The sequence below is a fragment of the Poecilia latipinna genome, unplaced genomic scaffold (assembly GCF_001443285.1).
Source record: "Poecilia latipinna isolate Pla-1442-1.1 unplaced genomic scaffold, P_latipinna-1.0 Scaffold243, whole genome shotgun sequence".
Lineage (NCBI taxonomy): Eukaryota > Metazoa > Chordata > Actinopteri > Cyprinodontiformes > Poeciliidae > Poecilia > Poecilia latipinna.
In genome coordinates, this window is record NW_015112859.1 from 304,709 (window position 1) to 325,687 (window position 20,979).

Below are 20,979 nucleotides of genomic sequence, written 5' to 3' on the forward strand. Positions count from 1 at the left end.
TTGTAATATTGTGGTCAAATGAAAAATCTGAAGAATTAACTACTTTCTTTATCTGATTTATTTATTTATTATATTATACTAAATATGCATTTATTTCCCATTTTTAGCTTAATGTTGACGTAGGAACTCGCGTTTATTGAATTTTGGTCTTTGGGGGCCCCCGTACTTAGAGGCGGATCCTCCATTTTATCTGGTTGAGCCTTCTTTCTGCGGCGGAGTGACTTCTCTTGTTCCCTCGCAGATCTTTGGCCGACTCAGCCGGTTAAAGTGATCTCTTGCTGGCGATGCGTCTGTGAGAGTCGTGTTTACATTTTTTCCTCCTCCGTTTCGTTTTCCACCTGCAGGCCGCCGTCAGCGGAGGGTAACAGGAGGCTGCGGCCGTACACGAGCATCACTGGGCGGCGTCAGACACGGAGAACCGGCCCGCGTTTAACGGCGTCTGTCTGTGAACTTGACTTTGAAGAAGCACTGCCTGTCCGCCAGCTTTAGGTCCGAGACATGAGCGGAAGAGTTGGAGACCTCAGTCCTAAGCAGGCTGAGGCGCTGGAACAAGTAAGTTTTATATTTATGGATTAAACAAGCTCTTCATAATGTTTGTATCTATTTTTACTCCTTTTTTTATCCTGCTTATTTTAGTTAATATCAGTAAAGCAGTGTGGAAAAGGTTGTTATCTGTTGACATGCAGTTCACCGCTCCCATAATTTTGATCGGTTTTGGATGCACTTCCACACTACAAAGGTTTTATAGTATCATGACATGAAAACACTCAATTTACTACTTTTATGACAGATAACAGGAAGCTACTGTAAAAAAGGGGCATATTTACATCAGCTTATGAATTAGTGGCTCTTATGTAGGTGCAATTTCTGGAAATGTAAACTTCTCTGTTTTGTCATTTACAACCACAAATTTCAGTCTTTTAAATTTATCAATGGACCAACAGAAGGTAGTTCAGAGTTGAGGCGGAAGATAAAATGTAAGCTTCGGTTTTCAGTTACACCTGCAAGTCTTTTAGGGTACCTACTTACTACCAGCTTTGCACAGCTATAGATTAGCTGTGATTATAAGTTCAGTTTATATAGAAACTGAACTTATTGCTAATTTACAAAAAAAAGTCAAATATTTCATCTATGTATGAAGATCAATTTTCAACACATCCGCTCTGTATTTAGGTCCTTTCATCTACCTATGAACTCAGATCCAGAATCCATGCCATTACCATTCTTCTGTGGCACAATTTTAGTGCCAAAATCAAGACTGTTGTGCACATAGTAGTGGCTATTTCTTGTCGTCAGAGCCTATATCCATTTGCGCGCTTTGATTAATGAGGGGCTGACTCGAGACCTGAAAGGGTGCTTTACTCATTTGTGTTAGCTTTGGAGAGGCTAGTAACAAGCATGTCTAGGCTGGTCACCCTCTGGATTAACTACTTCCTCTACTTTCCATTAGCAAGGATAGGCTAGTGTTGGCATTGGATAGGTTGGCAACTAGCATGCTTAAACTGGTCACCTGCAAATAGTAGTAGTAAATCCAATTGATTACCAGATTAGGCAAGCTAGTTGTTAGCTTCTACAACACTAGCCTGTCTGCGCTAATGTGTACCAGAATAAGTAGGCAGTCCAGAGGGTTACCCCACTAATGACTAGGAATGCTAATTGTTAGCTTCTCCAACACTAGTCTATCTGCATTAATGGACCATAGAGGAAGTAGGTTTGAAGTAGGTCCAGTGGATGACTACCCCAGGCACAATATCCTATCCAAGGCTAATTCCAGGATATCCAAGGCGAACACTAAGCTATGCAAGGCTAATGGACAAGAAAGAAAGTAGTCAGTACAGTTGGTGACCATCCATGGTGTGCTAGTTGTTAGCTTCTCTATCTCTAGCCTTTCTGCCCTAATGGACAGCTGACGGAGTAGGCAATCCAGTGCATGACTAACCTAGCCATGCTAGCTGTTAGTCTGCTCTATCCAAGGCTAATGCTAGAATATCCAAGGCTAGTGCTAACCTACACCAACCAAATGGACAGCAAAGGGAGTAGTCAAGCCAATTAGTGACCAGACTAGGCAAGCTCGTTGTTAGCTTCTCCAACACTAGCCTATCTGTGCTAATGGATATCTGAATGTGTAGCCAATCCAGTGGCTGACCCCACTAATGACTAGGCTTGTTAATTTCTAGCTTCTCCAGCACCAGCCTATCTGCGCTAATGGACAGTAGAGGAAGTAGGGTAATACAGTGGGGATGCTAGCCTCTCCAAAGCTAATGCAAGTGAGTAGTTGCCTGCTCACTACCCAACACGGTTGCTCATTAATTGGTAGCTAGCTTAAGAGCAGATGTAGCTTCCTGCAAAAAGGACGTAGCCGCCACTGTATGCTCAAAAGTCTTAATTTTGGCTCTAAAACTGCACCATATATGGTGTGTTCAAGGTGATCAACAAAAATTATTTTGCTACCTTTAATGAGATTCTTTTTGCCACTCTTCCATGAATTCACAGCTTTGTGTTGGTATAACCCAATAAAACTCGTGGAGGTTTGTGATTGTAAAATGAGAAAATGTGCATGAATGTCCAAGGAGCATGAATACTGAACGTGCGTTGAGGTAACAACTAAAATAGACTTTTAAGTCTCATAAGCCATTTAAAATTCCTAACTTTTTACCAGATGAGAGATGAATAAAATCCCCAGCATGTTTCAGCTCCTCAGGGAGTGGAACGGTTCGTCTTAAAGAGACAGTACTCCCAAAGGAGAGAGCCACACCTGCAAGGGAATCGTCCAAACGGACATCTAAACATGACTGCATTGTTACAAAAGTAACAGGACACGGTAACCATCATGTCCGACAACAATGCCCAGAGCTTTAGGATGACGGGAATCGGTTCAGTTTTAGCAAACATGGAGGAAAGCTTACAGATCTTCAGAGGCAGCCTGGAGATTTTCTGGAAACTTCCCAAAGTTACTCAAGGTCTTCAGACGCATCGTAAAGCTGCAGCGTGCAGCGACATGCATCGGACCTTTGTTCCAGTTTAGGCGAGGCACCCGGTGTTTGCCTGCAGCCTCGACCCTGAAACAATAGATTAGTGTGGGAAAACCTCACCAGTCCAACCAGTGCTCCCTCCAGATCCAGACTGGCTGAGACTAAACGCAGTGACGCTCCCAGATATATGAAGAGTAATTTCAATCTGGGGCGTCCAAACTTTTTGAAACGGAAGCCTCAGATTGTATCTGCTTAGTTACGAAAAATGCAAAAACAATTTTATAGTGAAAGCAAATTAAATACACAAAATCCAGATTAAATGTCATAACCTGATGATGTAACTCTGCATTAAAAGTGTCATTATTCACCAAGTAATTCAAAGTTGACACTTTTAAACCAACTTTTTATGCAAATTTCTTTTAAAAGTGTCTTTATTTACCAAATAAAAGTTGCATTAAAATGTGGATTGATTAGTATTAATACACTTTTAATGAAACTTTTAATGCAACTTTGCATTTAGTGTCATTATTTACCAAATAATGAAAATTAATTCAAAATTTAATGCAATTTTTAATGCAGTTTTGTATTAAAAGATGCAAAACTGCATTTTTTGTGTCATTATTTACCAAATAATAATAATTAACCTAAATTTTAATAGAACTTTGCATTAAAATGTCATTATTTACTGAATGACGCGTCATGCCAGCAGATGTAAACATGAATAAAGACTCCTTCATGTTCATGTGTCGTTTCATGTTTCAGTGTCATGCCAGTCTTCTGCACACTCTGTCAAATAAAGCGTCACCAAAGCGTCACTTATTTAACCTCATTTAATTCAGTTAAGAGTTCCTGGATCTTTGTGGTGTGATGTACTTGTAATAAAGTTTTGTTTAATTTAAAGTGTACTAAGACATTTGCACTAGAAACTAAACCGAAAATATTTGGTCAGATTTTGTGTTTTGGCAGTGTTGAAACAATAAATCTCAGCTCTTTATGTAGATTTCTTTATGAAATCGTAACTGTGAAGTTTGTTTGAGCTAACATCTGCATCTATTATCTGTTTTTAGTTTCGATCGAAGGTACAAGACATTCTTCCTCAACTTCCTGCACAGCATGACCACTTCCTGTTGCGCTGGCTCCGAGGTGAGCTAATCACTCCTTCTGCTCTTATTTATTTATTTTTATTTTTAAATCAACCTGGGTGCTGCAGGAACGGCAGAAACACAAAATATCTTTGTCTAGTTTCTTAGTTCACTTGAAATAAGACAAAACTAACTTGAATTAATTGTTGTACTTAATTTAAAAAAGTCTCCATCTGGATCAGCCACCAGTTTTTGCTTCTTTTCTGGGAATGGTTTCCCTTAATTTGCAGGGAAAATCAGCGTTGTTCCCCTTTAAGCGGAAAGCAGAAGCTACTGTGGTTTATTACATGAAACTGATGCAACTGGAGTGAGGAGAGTTTGCAGAAGTTGACAGAGAAACTCTTGATTTCAGCTGAACTTATAAACACTGATCGATTATCTGCTCTTTGACGTCATTTTGCTCCGAGTCACATCCACAAAAACATACCGTCCCAACGTGAGATGTGCATGAAAAATGTTTGTCGCGGCTTTATGTCTTATCAGATTTATGATTAAATTAAAGCTGAGAACACTGCACATTGCATTTGATGTGTAAATTATGTATTTGTAGATATAAATCTAGGACATTTGGTTTCTGTCATTTCTTTTAAGTTGCAAGAGAGAATTAAATGAATTTATCTTATGTATTGGCCACATCCGTTTTAGCTAGCAGATAAAAGCCACATTAGCAAAGCTAATTTTGCTAGCAGTAAGTACCACAGTAAATATCACTGATATTTATCTTAATATTACACAGAGTTGAGTAGAGTCCTCAAAAATTGTAATCGATTAATAGATAGGAACGAGTCGACAGCTAGCTCTAAGTTTCTTTCTTGTTTGTTGTTGTCATAGCAACTCCATAGCCTCTGTCATGACAGCTACCTGCCAAGATGGCCGTCAGCTGCAAAGCTTCCGGAAGTGAGGCGTCACATTAGAACTGTCCATCCATCCATCCATCCATCCATCCATCCATCCATCCATCCATCCATCCATCCATCCATCCATCCATCCATCCATCTTCTAGCATCCACCCATCCATCCATCCATCCATCCATCCATCCATCCATCCATCCATCCATCCATCCATCCATCCATCCATCTTCTAACACCCTTGTCCCTGACCAGGTCGGGAGCGGTGCTGGTTCCTCTCCAGCGAACGTTTCGGGCGAGAGGCGGGGAACCATTACAACCATGTATACATTTAATTTTCCAGAATTGCTGCTATAGGAGAGTTTATTAAATACTTTATGTGCTACTTGAATATCGCGACGTTAAACGAACGAACGAATGAAGAAGGCAGTTAGTCGAGTTTTATCGTTCTTCAGCGTCCAGATATTGAGCGTCGGCCTCAGCAAAGGGAAATTATAATGCCGAAGAACAACTCGAGATCTTCTTCTTTCTCACCGCGTCTGCTTTGTGCCACGCGCACGCCCGTTGCTGTGGCAACCGGCTGACAAGAAATATGAGTTTTTTCTCTGCCTTTCTTCTGTGTTACTGTTAGCATTCATAGTAGATTATGGTTGTTATTTTGGTCTCATTAATATGATTATTTTTTTCCTGTGTTTTTTTTATTTTTATTTATTATATTACACAGATTATGAAAACTTTATAAGGTGTACATTGGCAAGGAGTTGATAATTATTCTGATGTTTATTTACAGTTGTAATTATTATTACGGTAATATTATTATTATGAGTCCATAGATTTTCTTGTCTTGTTATGAGAGTCAGTTTCTAATCTTTTTGCTTATGTAATCTAATTTATTTGTTTGTTCTTAACCCAGTAAATTGAACAGGCACATGAATACCATAACATGCTTTTAATTACAAATTTCTGATATTTACTGAGTCGGTAAGTAAAATATATCATTAAATTAAGACAGGGGGTTGGATTAGATCAATGTTAACTTCCTCCTGCTCCGTTTCAAACATAAGTCGTGGTAAAGCTAATTATTTTGTTCTTGGTTATATATGCACATGTTTTCTCTTGTCCTACTGATTGCTTGTTTTCTTGTTTTTAAAAAACAGTTTGAAATAAATAAATAAAAGTGGTTGACTGAACACCAGCAGTGGTTGATTAGCTCGTGAGCGCCAGGCTGCGCCCCTGCTTGAGGGTGAAGCAGCAGACATGTAATCGTCGTTTTATGCTTTAGAGTGGGAGGAATGGGGAGCTGAAGCAGAGGTCCAACAATCTGAGTATCAGTCTAATCCAGAGTTAATCTCATTAGCACTGGACTACGGTGGCTGCAGGAGTCTGCTGCTCTGTTCAGGGTTCAGAAGATATTGAGAAATTGTTTCTAACCAAGAACTCAGAGCAGCATTGAAGGCTCTTTGTTCACCTATTTAAGCTTCGTTCGGTTATGAAATGCCAGCTTTGGCCTCTGGGAAACGAGGAGCCGCAGCTCCAAACAATAAAGCTCTGTTACTGTTATAAAAGCACTAAATAGTTAAAGTTATGTCACCCTGGCACTTATGTAAAGCTAAATTTACCATTTAATGTTGCATAAAAATAAGGTTTAACACAAAAAGCCTGACTACACTGCAAAAACACAAAGTCTCACCAGGTATTTTTGTCTAGTTTTTAGTCCAAATGTTTTATTTGTCTTATTTCAAATGTACTAACTTACAAGTAGCTTATCAGAAAGAAATGGGAGCTCATTTTAAGTAAAAAATTCCTTAATAAAGTTGAAAAAGTAGCAAATTATTTCACCTATAACAAGACATTTTCATAAATTAATAATTTATGAAAATTAACATAAATTAATTTCTTCTTTCAAATGTAATAACATTAGACATTTTGTGTTTTTGCAGTGTAATGATGTAATATTTTGGATTTTAACCATGCACTACAATCAAACGCTTAAAAACATACAATTTTACATGATTTCCAATGCATGCATGGTGGCAGTTTGTGCATAAAAGATGCACCAGACAAGCCCCCATCTGAATTTAGTTTATCAGAATATTAGAAAATTAAGACCAATAGAACTTATTTTTAATAGAACTGCTATATGTTCATCAAAGTCATGGGGAAAGACTTGTACTTCTACCACCTTAGATAATCACTTGTTCATCAAAGCATTTTAATAGAAGGTTGAGTGGAAGGAAAGGGAAAATTTGTTTTTGTTTTTAAGCAGTTAGGAGGCAAATTGGAGAAACATTAAACTGCTACTGCGGCAGTTACTCAGCAGGCTGTTGCTAGGTAACCAGAGAGTGACTGAGTTGCTAGGTAACCAAAGAGTGAGTTAGCTAATTCCACCGACTTGCTTAGCTAGCTGCGAGAGGTTGAGAAGTCTTTCCTCTGCCTACATCTCCCAGAATCCTGTGCGGTTCTGGATCAGAGTTCATTGTTGAATATTGAATTTTCTATCAGATTGATTGACTATCTATTGTTATTGATAATGAATTACTAGGCTAAACATGCTAAATACAAATCATAACTTTTTATTGGTGCTCTGACACAAATGGATAAAGAAAGTGATTTCCTGTCCTAATATCCAAATAAATGCAGCATTGTTGGCCAACAAACAAACAAACAAACAAACAAACAAACGTGTAAATTGGCTCCATCAGGTGATGTGTGGTCACATTCTCGCTTACCAATGAGAGCAGGATGATGTCTTATCAGTGCCAAAGTGTAAGGAAAACGCATCCAAGCCGGCCATAAAGGTAATAAAAGCAAGGCTTAGTCTCTCCAGATCTCCAGCAGTTTGCTTTTGACTTGAGCTTTGAATCAGTGGGTAAAAAACTCAACTTTATGACAGAGCTCACCTGCTTTTCCAGCCTAGAGAGAGGGATTATTAAAGGATCCAAATGATCTACTGCAGTATTTTTCACATTTATTACATTTTAAATATTCTTAGATGGAATGGACATGTATTGAGGCCATTGTAGATATAAAAAAAATTCTAAAAGGATAACATTTTCAACAAAAATCTAAAAGAATTTTAGATTAATCTCATAAATTATCTAGAAAAAATTGAGAATTTCCAGAGTTGCTAGTAACTAGTTACATTTACTTAAGTAACTTTTTTGAAGAAAAGAAAATCCCTTTAGGAGTATTTTTACTGCCCTGTACTCTTTACTTTTACTTGAGTAACTTTATTGTGAAGTATTTTTACTCTTAGTTGAGTAAAATTTCTGGATTTTCTACCCACTGAAAGAAAACCAAACAAAATTCATCAGACAGTTTTTACTGAAAGAAACTGATTCAGAAAAATGTTCCTTTGCCTAATTTTGTTATTTTTTGTTACTTATATAAATTATTGTCACTTTGGTCCTTAAAATACCTAAATTTCCACTAAAATTTACATTTTGATCCATCTCATGATGTCATTTTTAAATATTTCATGATTGATAATTTGATCAGTTTCTCAGTACTTGAGTAAACTTTTTACCAATTACTTTTTTACTCTCACTTGAGTAAAATATGTTGAAGTAGTGCTACTCTTACTTGAGCACCATTTTCGGGTTTGTTACTCACCTCTGGGAATTTGCAAAGTCAAATTTGCTAGAAAAACTCAGAAATTATGAGACTTTAATCAGACTTCAGAAAACCTAAAACGCAGAAAACCTGCTTTTATTGAATTTACTAAAACTTACTTGTTAAATGCATGTGTTTCTAAAGCGAATCCTGATCTTATTGCTGAGAATAGGAGGAATAATTTTGTTTATTTTTATTTTCTATTTGAGCACAAATAAATTTGCTATTTTAATCACATAAAAAAAACTCTTTAATTCTGCAATTTTGGTGTCTGCAATAACTTTATCCTTTCTTTCTTTCAAAATAAAAGCATTTATTTGTTTAATTAAAATTATTGTTGGTTTATTGTTGGGAACTGAAAAATAATTATTTCTTTTTAAATAATTATTATTTTACCCACAATTACTTTTGACTTTATGCTTTTGTCCAAAATGACAAAACGTTTGGACACCTCTTATATGGACCTTATTAAAGGAAGCGTGATACGTCACCTTTAAAGCTAAGACAAAGGCGTTAGCGCCGCCTCCTTGTTTTAACGGAGGGTCAGTGAACGCAGCATAATCCAGCGCTCATCTCGGTTAATCACCTTACAGAGTCTTAGACGCTGAACTGTCTGCTCTGCTCTCCACCAGTGGTTTAGTAACTGGTTATGAAAAGTGATTATTTTTAATTCATTGCTACCTTCTCTGAATTACACAAACATCTAAACTTCAGTAGTCGAAGCTGGACTGAATTATTTTTGCTCTGATTCATTAAAATACAGTTTATTGTTTGTGAAATTAAATTTCTGGGATTTTCAGTTTTCCAAAAAATAAAACGAACAGACAAAGGTTTGACAGAGGAACCTTCGGTAAATAGAAAGTCTTAAAGTACTTATGTATCTTCCTGTTATACATGAAAAACTACAAACTTTAACACTTTTCCAGACTTTATGAAAAATCTTTCCTTTCCAGCGTTAATCTGTAATCTCATAATCTGCATCATGAAAACGTCTGGGATCATTGTATTTGATTGCTCAGCTTCTCAAAACTGTCTTGACTATTTTTATTAATTTTTTTATAATTATTTTTAGAACTACAGAAAAATTTAAACTGCAGTGTGTGTGTGTGTAATCCCAGATTAAGACATTTTTCACCAGATTAAACCTCTGCCTCTTCTGTTTCAGCGAGGAACTTCAATGTGCAGAAGTCTGAGGCCATGCTGCGAAAGGTAACCCATTATTAAACAATCTGCAGCAAATTACACAAAGGAGCTAAAAACAAACGCATCGTTTTTATTAATCTGTGGAGGCGCAACTAGCTGCAGGCGAGGCTCCAGATTATAGCGGGCAGAGGGGGTGAAGGTTCACAAACTGAGTCATCACTGCACTCAGAGGCAGATAAGACACAGACAAGAGATTAAATAAAGACCTGTGGCAGGTTAAGATTACCGGTTACATCATTTACAGCTAATCTACCTCCACTAATCTGCAGGACATGTGAAAATCCGCCATGCTAATGCTAATGTTTAAGCTAAACAAACAAATCTTCTGTTTCAGCACCTGGAGTTCAGGAAACACATGAAAGTAGACGCAATAATCACCGACTGGCAACCACCTGAGGTAAAACGCAAAAAACAGACCCTGCTGCTGCGTTTCCATCAGAGATAAAACTGTGCAAATCGAAATTATGATCAAGAAATTAGCTTAGTTTTGACAAAGTTGATGGAAAATTTTTAATATGACGGCAAATTGGGATTATTGTAGATGAAAAAAATACATGGAGCAAATGTATGCAAAAAACAGAAAGTTTGAGATTAATCTAAGAAAATAAGGAAATTTCTTTGTCTTAAAATATGAACATTTTGAAAAAAATATATATAATGTTGAGATTGCCATAAATTTTCAAGAAAAAAACTTTTTCAGTTTTAAGTAAAAAAATTGCTACAATTTGCATAGAAAATTTGAAATTAATGTCAGTAATTTTCAAGAGAAAATTTCTGACTTCAACAAGTTGAAAATTTGTTAGAAAATTCCCCAGAATTTCTATTCATCTCAGAAATTTTCAATAAAAAACAAGGACATTTCAAAAGTCAAAAAATGGAAATATTTGACTTTGAAAACTTGAAAAATTGCTAATTAGAAATTTTGAGATTAATCTCAGAAATGTTCTAGAAGAAACAAGGAATTTTATGAGTTTCAAAATTCAAAAATGTGCTAGAAACCTTCAACCAAATGTTTGAAATTTTCTGGGGGAAAATACTCCAGAATTTAGTTTCTAGAACTTTTTTTTTCTCCCAAGCAAATTTTTGACTTTTCAAACTCTTCAAATTTTTGTTAGAAATTTGCTCCTTTTTTTCTCTCTACAATGGCTCTAATATGCTGCCATATTTTTGCAGAAGTATGATGTGGTTTTTCTGCCATATCAAAATGGATATGTGTGATTTAAGTTTATTTTCATATTTAGCTATGTTTTTTTGTTTGATTGTTGTTTTTATATTAGCAGAATATAGACAAAGATTTGCTCACATTTGTAATGGAAATGCAGCTGCAGGTCTTCAAAAACCAGCTGTGTGATTCAAAATGGCTGCCCCCCTGTAGGTGATAGAGAAGTATCTCTCAGGAGGAATGTGTGGCTACGACCGCGAAGGCAGCCCCGTCTGGTACGACGTGATTGGACCCGTGGACCCCAAAGGACTCTTCCTGTCTGCGTCCAAGCAGGACTTCATCAAGTCCAAGATCAGAGACTGCGAGATGCTGCAGAAGGAATGCAACCTGCAGTCGGAGAGAGTAAGAGAAAAGGATGCTAACGCTAAGGCGGTACCCTATCCAGAGGTTGCTAGCTTAAAGCATGGGAACTTACGACAATATATTAGGGCATAGAAGATAGAAAAGAGGAGTAAATATCCACCAAAAAACTCAGAAATTTTCAAATTAATCTGAGAATTTTTTTAGAAGACGTATGGAAATTTTATTGCTCAAAAAGTCAAACATTTGCTAGATAAACTCAGACGTTTTCAGATTAAACTAAGAAATAATAATAATAAAACTAAGACATTTCTGAGTTTGAAAAGTTGAAAAATTGCTAGAAAAAAATCTGAGATTTGAATCTGATAATGTTTTTGAGAAAAAAAAAAAAAGAGGAGATTTCAGAGCTCCGAAAGTCAAAAATTTGAGAAAAAAACTCAGGAATTTTGAAATTAATCAGACATTGTTTTTCTTTTCCGAAAAACATGGACATTTTCTATATTCGAGACTCTGAACTTTCAATATATTTTTCTAGAAAATATCTGAGCAAACTCAAAATGTCGTGAGATTTTTGAAGCAAATATTTTACTTTAAATTTTGAATAAATAAATAAAATTATAGAAAATTCTCAAATTATTGATAATTTCTTAGTTTTTTGGCAAATGTTTTGATTTATTTTTTTCACAAAAAATTCCATTAGTGTGGTTTAATTTTTTTTTACTATTTTCTGCACCATTTGTTCAATTAGAGTATCATCCATCCATCCATCCATCCATACATCCATCCATACATTTTCTGTACACCCTTGTCCCTTAGTGGGGTCAGGAGGTGCTTGTTCCTCTCCAGCTAACGTTCTGGGCGAGAGGCGGGGTCACCCTGGACAGGTCGCCAGTCTCTCGCAGATTAGAGTATTAATAAATTTAAAAATAAGCCTAAATGTGGTTTTGTTTAATGTTACAAACCACACTTCTTTATGTGATTGGTGACCTAAAGAACTGCATTACAAATGAGAATATTTGTCAGAGTAGTTTTTGGATTTGTGGCCCTAAAAAATGAAGTAATAAGTATCTTAACTTTTATTGCAGTAGTAACACCATGTGATCCCTTTTTCTCCATCATGTAAGTTTTGTTGTTTTTATTATTATTCTGTGTTGTGTTTTAGCTGGGCAGGAATGTCGAGTCAATCACGATGATCTACGATGTTGAAGGTCTGGGACTGAAGCACTTATGGAAACCTGCAATAGAAACATATGGAGAGGTGCAAAGTGACACAAACTGTGTAATCCTCTCTTAAAATGAACAATCTGCTGATTTTCTGCTGTATTTCTCCTCCAGATCCTCCAGATGTTTGAAGATAATTACCCAGAAGGCCTGAAGAGGCTGTTTGTTATTAAGGGTAAACTTATTTAAAAAAATAAAATAAAATTATAAATTATGAAACTAACTTCATGTACCCAATTTATAAATAACAATATATTTAGTTTAGTCTTTGTACACTTCATAGTTTAACAGTTCATAGTTCAGGGTTGTAAAAAACACACAAGAACCACTTATTGAAAGGTTTTTTATTTTAAATATGTGGATATATTTAACTTTATATGTATATTTTTAACCATTTGTTTAATTGAGAAAATGCATGTATGCTTGCAACATACTCATTATTTTACATTGTTTTCTATTTTTTCCTCATTTAGCTCCTAAACTCTTTCCTGTGGCCTATAACCTCATCAAGCACCTTCTGAGTGAAATCACGCGGCAAAAGATCTACATCCTGGGTGGTGAGAAGTGGACACGTCGCTCCAGAGCTTGTTTAAATTAAATTTAGGATTTGTGCTGTGATGTTACATTGTTTTATCGTCTTTTATGTTGTTGAAAGGCTATCTGAATTGCAAATTGGCCAAGGCTGTAAATGTTGTAGTGTTCTGTTTTTGTTATTACTCAACCAATGCAAATAAACAATAAAGAAAAAGAGCTGAACAGTATCTCAAAAAATATAGCCAATAATAATATTGCTGCTATTTGAAATAAAATTTTATATTGGCTGGGGATGCAAATAATTAATCGACTTACCATTAATTGATGATTAATGGTTCATTTGATTAAAATTAGTTCCAATAGATTAACTATTAATGGCCGCATAGACCGTTTTTTTGTGTTGTAGTTTGACCTCCATCCAGCAGAGGGCGCCGCTGGTCATCCGTAAAGCGGAGCCATAGATACAGAAACAAAGATGGCGGCCGTACTAGAACAATGGAGAAAATGTCTAAACAGAGTCCGATGCGAGATGAATATCTCACCTTATGCGGTTCAGTTTTGAAATATAAGCAGTCTACAAGCTCCGTAAGTTTCACAATATTTTTAATACACAAATACAGCATATTTTGAAAATGTTTTACCCTATAGGTTATGAAAAGACGGCCCACTCTCTTTGTACAAGAGAAAACTGGGTTTTACGAAAACGGCGGCTTATAAAATAGACTATTTGCGAGATAAATCAACTTCATTAATCGATACCTTTCATCCCTAATCCTGACCGATTTAATAAATTTAAGTTTCATCCCTCCCTCTTATTTTGGAAACTATATAATCTGAAACTGCTTCTAATTAACTGGAGTTAAATCAATCAGTCACGCAACTGTCAGACTCTGCGCAACACAACACTGAACTATTACACTTGTGCAACGAATACCATAAATCAAAGCACCACAGAGTGTCAAACCACATGGTATTACTTAACCATGGTTAAGTAATACCAGCATATCGTTCTCACTGCTCACATTTTTACATCTTTTCATGGACTAAACATTTATGTTAAGAGGACCTGAACGTTTATTTATATTGTAATGTAAGTGTAAACACATTTTTCTTCAGGAAACTGGCAGGAGGTTTTACTGAAGTACATCGATGCAGAAGAGCTGCCGGCCATTTATGGAGGGACGGCGACGGATCCTGATGGAGATCCTCGCTGTCGGACCAGGGTGAGTCAGCAAACCTGCTGCTGCTGCTGATTATTTCATGCAAGCGGTGGCTGATAAGTTGGAAAAGATAAGTATCCAGAGCAACTGAAAATAGATATCTGGCTCAGCTCATTGATTCTAGGAGCAGCGTTTGCCCTTTTAGTTTCTAACTTTGATTACATTGTGGCACTTTTTCCCCAGTTGTTTTTTTGTTTTGATCAGTTTTAGGTACATTTATAATAATTGTAGCATAAATGTTGGCCATGATCTAGCATTTTCTCAGCAGATTCAGCCACTTTAGCCTTTCAGACCTTTGATGCCACCTTATGGGTTTTCTGATCTTGATTAAGTATGAGTTCTTAATTACACCTGCAGTAAAACTGCTTTCATCATCTTGACCTAAGCTGACTGGTGTACTCTGCTCTGTCATTGTTCAACAGGTAATAAAAGACAAAAAGTAGCAACTAATATGGCCATGCTAATGCAGATATTTTCTAGAAACAAACAGAAACTGTGGAAACAACTGGTAACAATTTGAACGGCAGAAGCAGAGCCCTCTTTTCAGTCGTGTTTTAATCAGAACTGGTTGAAAAACGCAGTTGGGTGCTGTTTCCACATGTTTGTCACATTGCAACACAAAGTTCACCAGGTTTTATGGAGCAACACAAAGTGGAGCATAATTGCGAAGTGAGGGAAAAGTATTTAGAATAACTGCTCAATCCCACCAGGATGTCTTCCACTGAGGAGACTTTGGGTTGGACTCTCCAATCTCTGGAGCTGAGTTCACCAAGGTGGTTTACAGGGGACCTATTATGCAAACAGTTTAGATGTTTTTGTGCTTCCACTTGGGTCTCTACTGCTTCTAAAAACAGCTAAGGCATTAAAAATAACCCCACCAAGCTGTTTTTTGGCAATAAGTTAAAGCTTTTTGGTGTCTGGAAAATGAACCGTTACAAAAAGTTTTTTAATGTCATAAATCAGCAGGTGCTGCCTAGTTACCTAGCAACCTCAGAGCAGAGTTCCAGCATGTTTGGTCAGCTGGTTTTAACAAGTGGACTAACCTTGTCTGGTGTGAATGCACCAGTAATGTAACCTGCTGAAACTGGTTCTTTGGTCTCCAGGATGCTGTTTGTTCGCTAATAAACCTCTGAGGTTTTCACAGAACAGATTATTTATATTGAGATTGAATCACATACAGGTGGACTCTATTCACCAGTAAGGTGACTTTTAAAGTAAGCTGGTTGGACTGGGTTTTATTTGAGGAACGAAACAATTTTGAAAAACTTGTAGCATTTCTTTTCACTCCACCTGTACTGATTTTACATAAAATCCCCACAAATACATTTAACTTTGGCTGTTAAGTGAGAAAATGTTTATAAAGCTTAACACTTAAGTGTCTCTAATATGTTTGAAAGTAGCTGTAAATGTCATTGAAAAAGATGTAATCTTGACATATTTTGCTCTAAAATATGTTTAATTTAAGTAGGAAAAAATGGAGAAAGCATGTATAGCTCTTTAGGACTCTGGGTTGGTTTTCTGGTCTTTAGTTTGCAGTTTATTTGGAAAAACATCTGTAATGCTGACTCATCTGTGCAGAACAGACTTTAACGATGTAATCTGAGACGATTGAGTCCAGAGGGATGCAGATGCAAATTTTAAGTGTTTACAACAGGCTGCCTTTTCAAACATTAACTCAATGCTGCTGCTGCTAATATGAAATCAGTAGCAGGTATCAATATGTTGCATATAAAACAAGAGAAACGGTTGTTTATCAAATATGTTGTGACTGGATGCCAGTCTGATTCCAACTTCGGCCACTCAGCCTGCTGTAGATTTAAAAAGATGAAATAAATCAAGTAGCTGCTTTGGATTGTTCTGGATATGCATTTACTTTAGCATTACTTTTGTCTTCTGCTCATCTAGTTTATTGCAGCTTTGCTTTACTACAGGCTGCCTGGTGCACATCAAATATTGCATATTTACATTTGACTTGCAAAGTTTGGTTTCTGCTAGCTCTGTAACCGCCAGATTTACCTGTCCTGACCAAGAACCTTGAATAAAGAAATGAATCTCCATAAGCCATCCTGGGAACCTAATCTATGTAAATCTCACAGGATCAGAAAATGTTTGGTTAATATTTATGCTGTTTTAATATAAAACACAACAGGCATGTCCAAACCTTTTGTTACAGGAGCCAAAATCGTCAAGTGGAAAAAACTTTTTCTCCTTTTCAAAAATAAAGTGGCAGTACTTAGAGTAAACAAATAAAGTAGTGTGTTGTTGGTTAATGTAGATACAAAACTTTTACAGGTTCAGCCTGTACCAATAAGTAATAAACCTAATTTGTATGATGAATTAAAATAAACTCAATAATTTCCATTTGCATTATTTACAGTTTTTCTTTTCTCTCCCTTTCTACCAAAACCAGGATGGTAAAACTTTTCAGTCAGGTGCTTTTGCCTCGACAATTTTGCTTAGAGACATCATAATTCATTTTATTTGTTGTTTTTGTTTATTTGTTTTGGATAGATAAAACGTATTCCAATTAAATGTTAGAGTTTAAAGTTCATTTATCCTTGAAAATGTGATCTTGCATTGTTTTGCCATTATCATTATATTAAATGAAAATGGTCTCAAAACAACAATTATTGTTTATCGCAATAACTTCTGGAATAATTTATTGTCCAGCAAAATGTATCTTGAACTTTAGCGCAGCCTGTTCCTGCCTGCTCTGTCCAGTTCGCCTTCATGCTGCTGCTGTGCCGCTTCGCTTTGCTGCAATAGGAAAAGCAAATCAATAAAAATCTCCCTGGCAGATCATCTGTAGCTGATGCAGTAAAGGCATGGGCCGGTTTGAGATCCTCACGCTGTCATAAACATAACACCATGTCATTTTATTTACACAAACATTTAAAGTAAAACAATATGTTGTCTTTCTGCTTTCTGTACAGTTACATGTAACCTAAGGAGTGAAGGGTGGCGAAGTTTTACCTTCTAAACTCGCATGTTTTACACCAATATTGTATTTATTTTTATTTTTTTGCTATGCTGAATTTAAGAAATGTATATATTTTAACAATATTATTTGTCAGCTGTGCTATGTACTGACTGAATAAATAGGAAAATTGTGGTTTTCTCACATTAATAAACTTAGACATATTTATGAAATATAACAAAACAGGAATCTCTGAGATTGCTGAATACACAAATTTAAAGTGAAATTTAAGGGGTTTGTCGAGTGTTTACATTTCAAAACAGAACTTCATAAAGTGCAATTTGCATTCCAAATTAGGTTTTTAAAAAAGAGGATTTGTTAGAAAAAACCCTGAAGTTTTAACAGTTATCTCAAAACTTATTTTCTGAGCTCCAAAGGTCGGATATTTGCGAAGAAAAAACTTACAAACTTTTAGATTAATCTCAGAAATTGTCTAGAAAAATAAGAAAGTTGCTGAATTTGAAATCGGAAAATTTGCTAGAAATGAAATGCAGTAATTTTTTAGATTAATCTCTAAATTTTTGACTTTTCAAATTTTGAAATTTCCATTTTTTTCTATAAAATTTCTGAGGTCAATCTCTGTGACTTCTGGTGGAAACTTACTCTTGTTTTTTTGTTCTTGTATGCCATCATACAAACCACCCTCTGGTTCTGGCATGAGCCCCGCCATCTTTTTTTCTGTATCAACTGGCTCCCCTTCAGGATGGCCAGTGATGCCCCCTGCTGGATGGTGGTCAAACTACAACACTGAAAGAAAGTTTAAACAAACATTGTAAGTTAATTGACTGGAACTAATTTGAATCTACTAAACCACTAATCGTGGATTATTTGTTTTCATCCTCACTCTGAAATGCGACTCCTTGATCAGGTAACTGGCCCATGCCTAACGTAGAGCCAACCCAGTAGAAGCTGCTCTATGATCTAATCGTAAAACTGATTCATGTTTGTGGCTGTTTCTTCAGATAAAAAATTGGGCCCAAGACGGATGAAGAACATGAGGAAATTCATTTGTCTGCATTCAGGATGTTTGGGATTAACTCGGCCTCTAAATGCTCTGGGTTTAGCTTCTCGCCGGTTAGCTAGCTGTGTTCATCACATTGTTCGGTGATATTTTGGTTAGTTTGGGACCTGATCTCTGTTCACATTGTTCTTACATGATGACACAACAAACATTATTAGAAAACATTATCCGTCGCGAGGGTTAAATTTAACTTCTAGGTTTTTTATGATCATTTTAGCATTCATGCATTATTAAGTAACTGTAGTAAATATGTTTTAGTGCTTTTGTTTTATCTAGGTAAGCATAAAACAAATAATTTGATAAATAATTGTGAACTGCAGAAATCAAAGTGCTAATGTTATTTAAAGTAAGTGCACTGCAGACTGACGTGAAACGGATGTTTTTGTGTTTGGTTGGATAATTGACCCGTAAGATATAAATTATCATAAAAACACCTGCTTGATCTTAAAAATTGCCTGAATATCTTTTTTGTTTTTGTTAATTTAAGAAGCAGAAAAAACATTATTTCAAACGATAAACTATTTTTTTAATTGGAAAGTTTCTCCTGCTCTAAAGATGATGAAGAAAAACATATTTAGCCTAAAAATTTATATTTTTGTTGGTTTCTTAGAAAATGTCAGTGTTACAAATGAATCTTCCTCCTGTAATTATTTTTGAACTAAGGGTCTCAGATTCAAATGGCAAACATCAGAAATCACTATTTATTTATTTGTTTATGTTTTTTGAAAACATAAACTTGAAAAACTTTGAGCCTTATGGACTTTTGTAAGGTATTTTATTTTAGTTTATTTCTTCTCAGTTGGTTTTAATTGTGCACAGTTTATTTAATGGGAGTGTTTTAAACCTGAACAGCCTTCAGTCTGCTCTGCTTCAGTCTGTTTTTATTGTTTTCTCCATGTAAGTGTGTCCACATTAGTGGTGGGTGTTCATTTTTTTTGTGACTGCATGGCACAGCAGGTGTAGCCCCACAAACACAAATATTCATCTTAATTTTTTTTATTTGCTTCTCTAGGACACCAGTTACATAAATAAATGTGATTTAAATAATTCAACTTTACACAGTAACTTCATTTAAGCATATTTTCCAGTTTATTGATATTAATTGATGCTTTCATTGAACAAACAGTGGTGTAAAAAAATAACAATCCCAACAATACTGACAGTTTTTTTATGTTATGATTGGGACTTTATTGTGACAACGATAGGCCTGTTGCAATAAATCAATTAATTGTACAATAAATTAAAACTAGTTCAATAATCTCTGTTTGCATAATTGATCATTTCTTTTCTCTCTTCCCACCAAAACCTGGATGATAAAAAGTTTTCAGTCTTTGGTCTCAAGTAGCCCTTTATTTTGAAGGGCAGTTTTGTTTACAGAAACTTTGTAATTGATTTTATATTACTTGAAAATTATCTCAAAGGAACTGTATTATTGTTAGTAGCAATAACTTCTGGATCTTCCAGTAAAATTTATTGTGAAAGGCCCAGATAACGTCAAATCAAAATGATCATAAAATAAAACTAAGTGCCCACCTCCAGTCCAGATTACACTTAGTTTTCACTGACACTCATGTAACTACATTGCGTAGGCAGAGTTCACATCAGGAAACAATGGCCTGTCCTTTTAGTTGGGGTTATGTATGATACTACACTATTCTGATTTTATTTGGCTGATTTTTGTGTGAATAAATGGAAAAAAAGATCCTTTCTGTGCTTGGTGTGACCTGCTGTTGAATGTCTAAATAACATGGTTACAAGCAGTCAGACAAAACGGCTCCGTAAGTCAAGCCTCGATTTCTTCTAACCTTCTACTTCCCAAGTTTTCATTCCCTGTATTTTGACCATTTGTGACTCTTGTGCAGATAAACCATGTCGGACCAGTTCCTCCTTCCTACTACGTGCGGGATCACGTCAAAGTGGATTACGAAAACTGCCTGACCGTCAATCGAGGTTCTTCCCAACAGCTGGACTTTGAGGTCTTGTTCCCAGGCTGCGTCCTCCGGTCAGTGGACTGATGGGACGTCCGTCCATCCGTTTGTTTGTTCAATCATTTCTTTACACCCTTGTCCTTAGTGGGGTCGGGAGCTAATGGGACAATTACAGATCAATTTCAAATTAAACATGCATGAAGAGAAACATCCTCCATCCCTTTGACTGCATACAAACCAAACAAGCAGAACGATGTTGCAAGTAAAATGGGGAACCGCTATTTACTAAACTGAACTATTTGGAAACAATGTTAAATGTTTATATTTATTTTATTTACTTATTTTAATTTTTATAGTTTGCTATACTGGGACAAGCAAAATCCCACTCTGCAGGCGATCTATAAAGTATCTTAAAACCAGCTGGCCAAATGTGCTCAAATCCAGTTGCGTTGCTAGGCAACGGGCTGGGCTTGCCTGTAGGGGTTGCTAGGTAACTGGCTGGGCGTGGCTGTAGGGGTTGCTAGGTAACGGGCTGGGCTTGCCTGTAGGGGTTGCTAGATAACTGGCTGGGCGTGGCTGGGGTTGCTAGGTAACGGGCTGTGCTTGCCTGTAGGGGTTGCTAGGTAACGGGCTGGGCTTGCCTGTAGGGGTTGCTAGGTAACGGGCTGGGCTTGCCTGTAGGGGTTGCTAGGTAACTGGCTGGGCATGGCTGTAGGGGGTGCTAGGTAACGGGCTGGGCGTGCCTGTAGGGGGTGCTTGGTTACGGGCTGCGCTTTGC

The 20,979-nt window shown here is 36.4% G+C and overlaps 1 protein-coding gene across 1 annotated transcript in view; it reads left to right on the forward strand.

The window, feature by feature from the left end:
- The first annotated feature begins 179 nt into the window (after positions 1-179).
- LOC106947486 (SEC14-like protein 2) overlaps positions 180-20,979 on the forward strand; it is a 25,467-nt gene continuing 4,667 nt past the window's right edge. The window contains exons 1-10 of the mRNA XM_015032515.1: positions 180-552; positions 4,040-4,115; positions 9,741-9,784; positions 10,113-10,175; positions 11,154-11,342; positions 12,463-12,558; positions 12,636-12,696; positions 12,995-13,078; positions 14,172-14,278; positions 20,136-20,275. Coding sequence (XP_014888001.1) covers positions 499-552; positions 4,040-4,115; positions 9,741-9,784; positions 10,113-10,175; positions 11,154-11,342; positions 12,463-12,558; positions 12,636-12,696; positions 12,995-13,078; positions 14,172-14,278; positions 20,136-20,275 — 914 coding nt within the window. The 5' untranslated portion in view covers positions 180-498. The remainder of the gene's footprint in view (positions 553-4,039; positions 4,116-9,740; positions 9,785-10,112; positions 10,176-11,153; positions 11,343-12,462; positions 12,559-12,635; positions 12,697-12,994; positions 13,079-14,171; positions 14,279-20,135; positions 20,276-20,979) is intronic.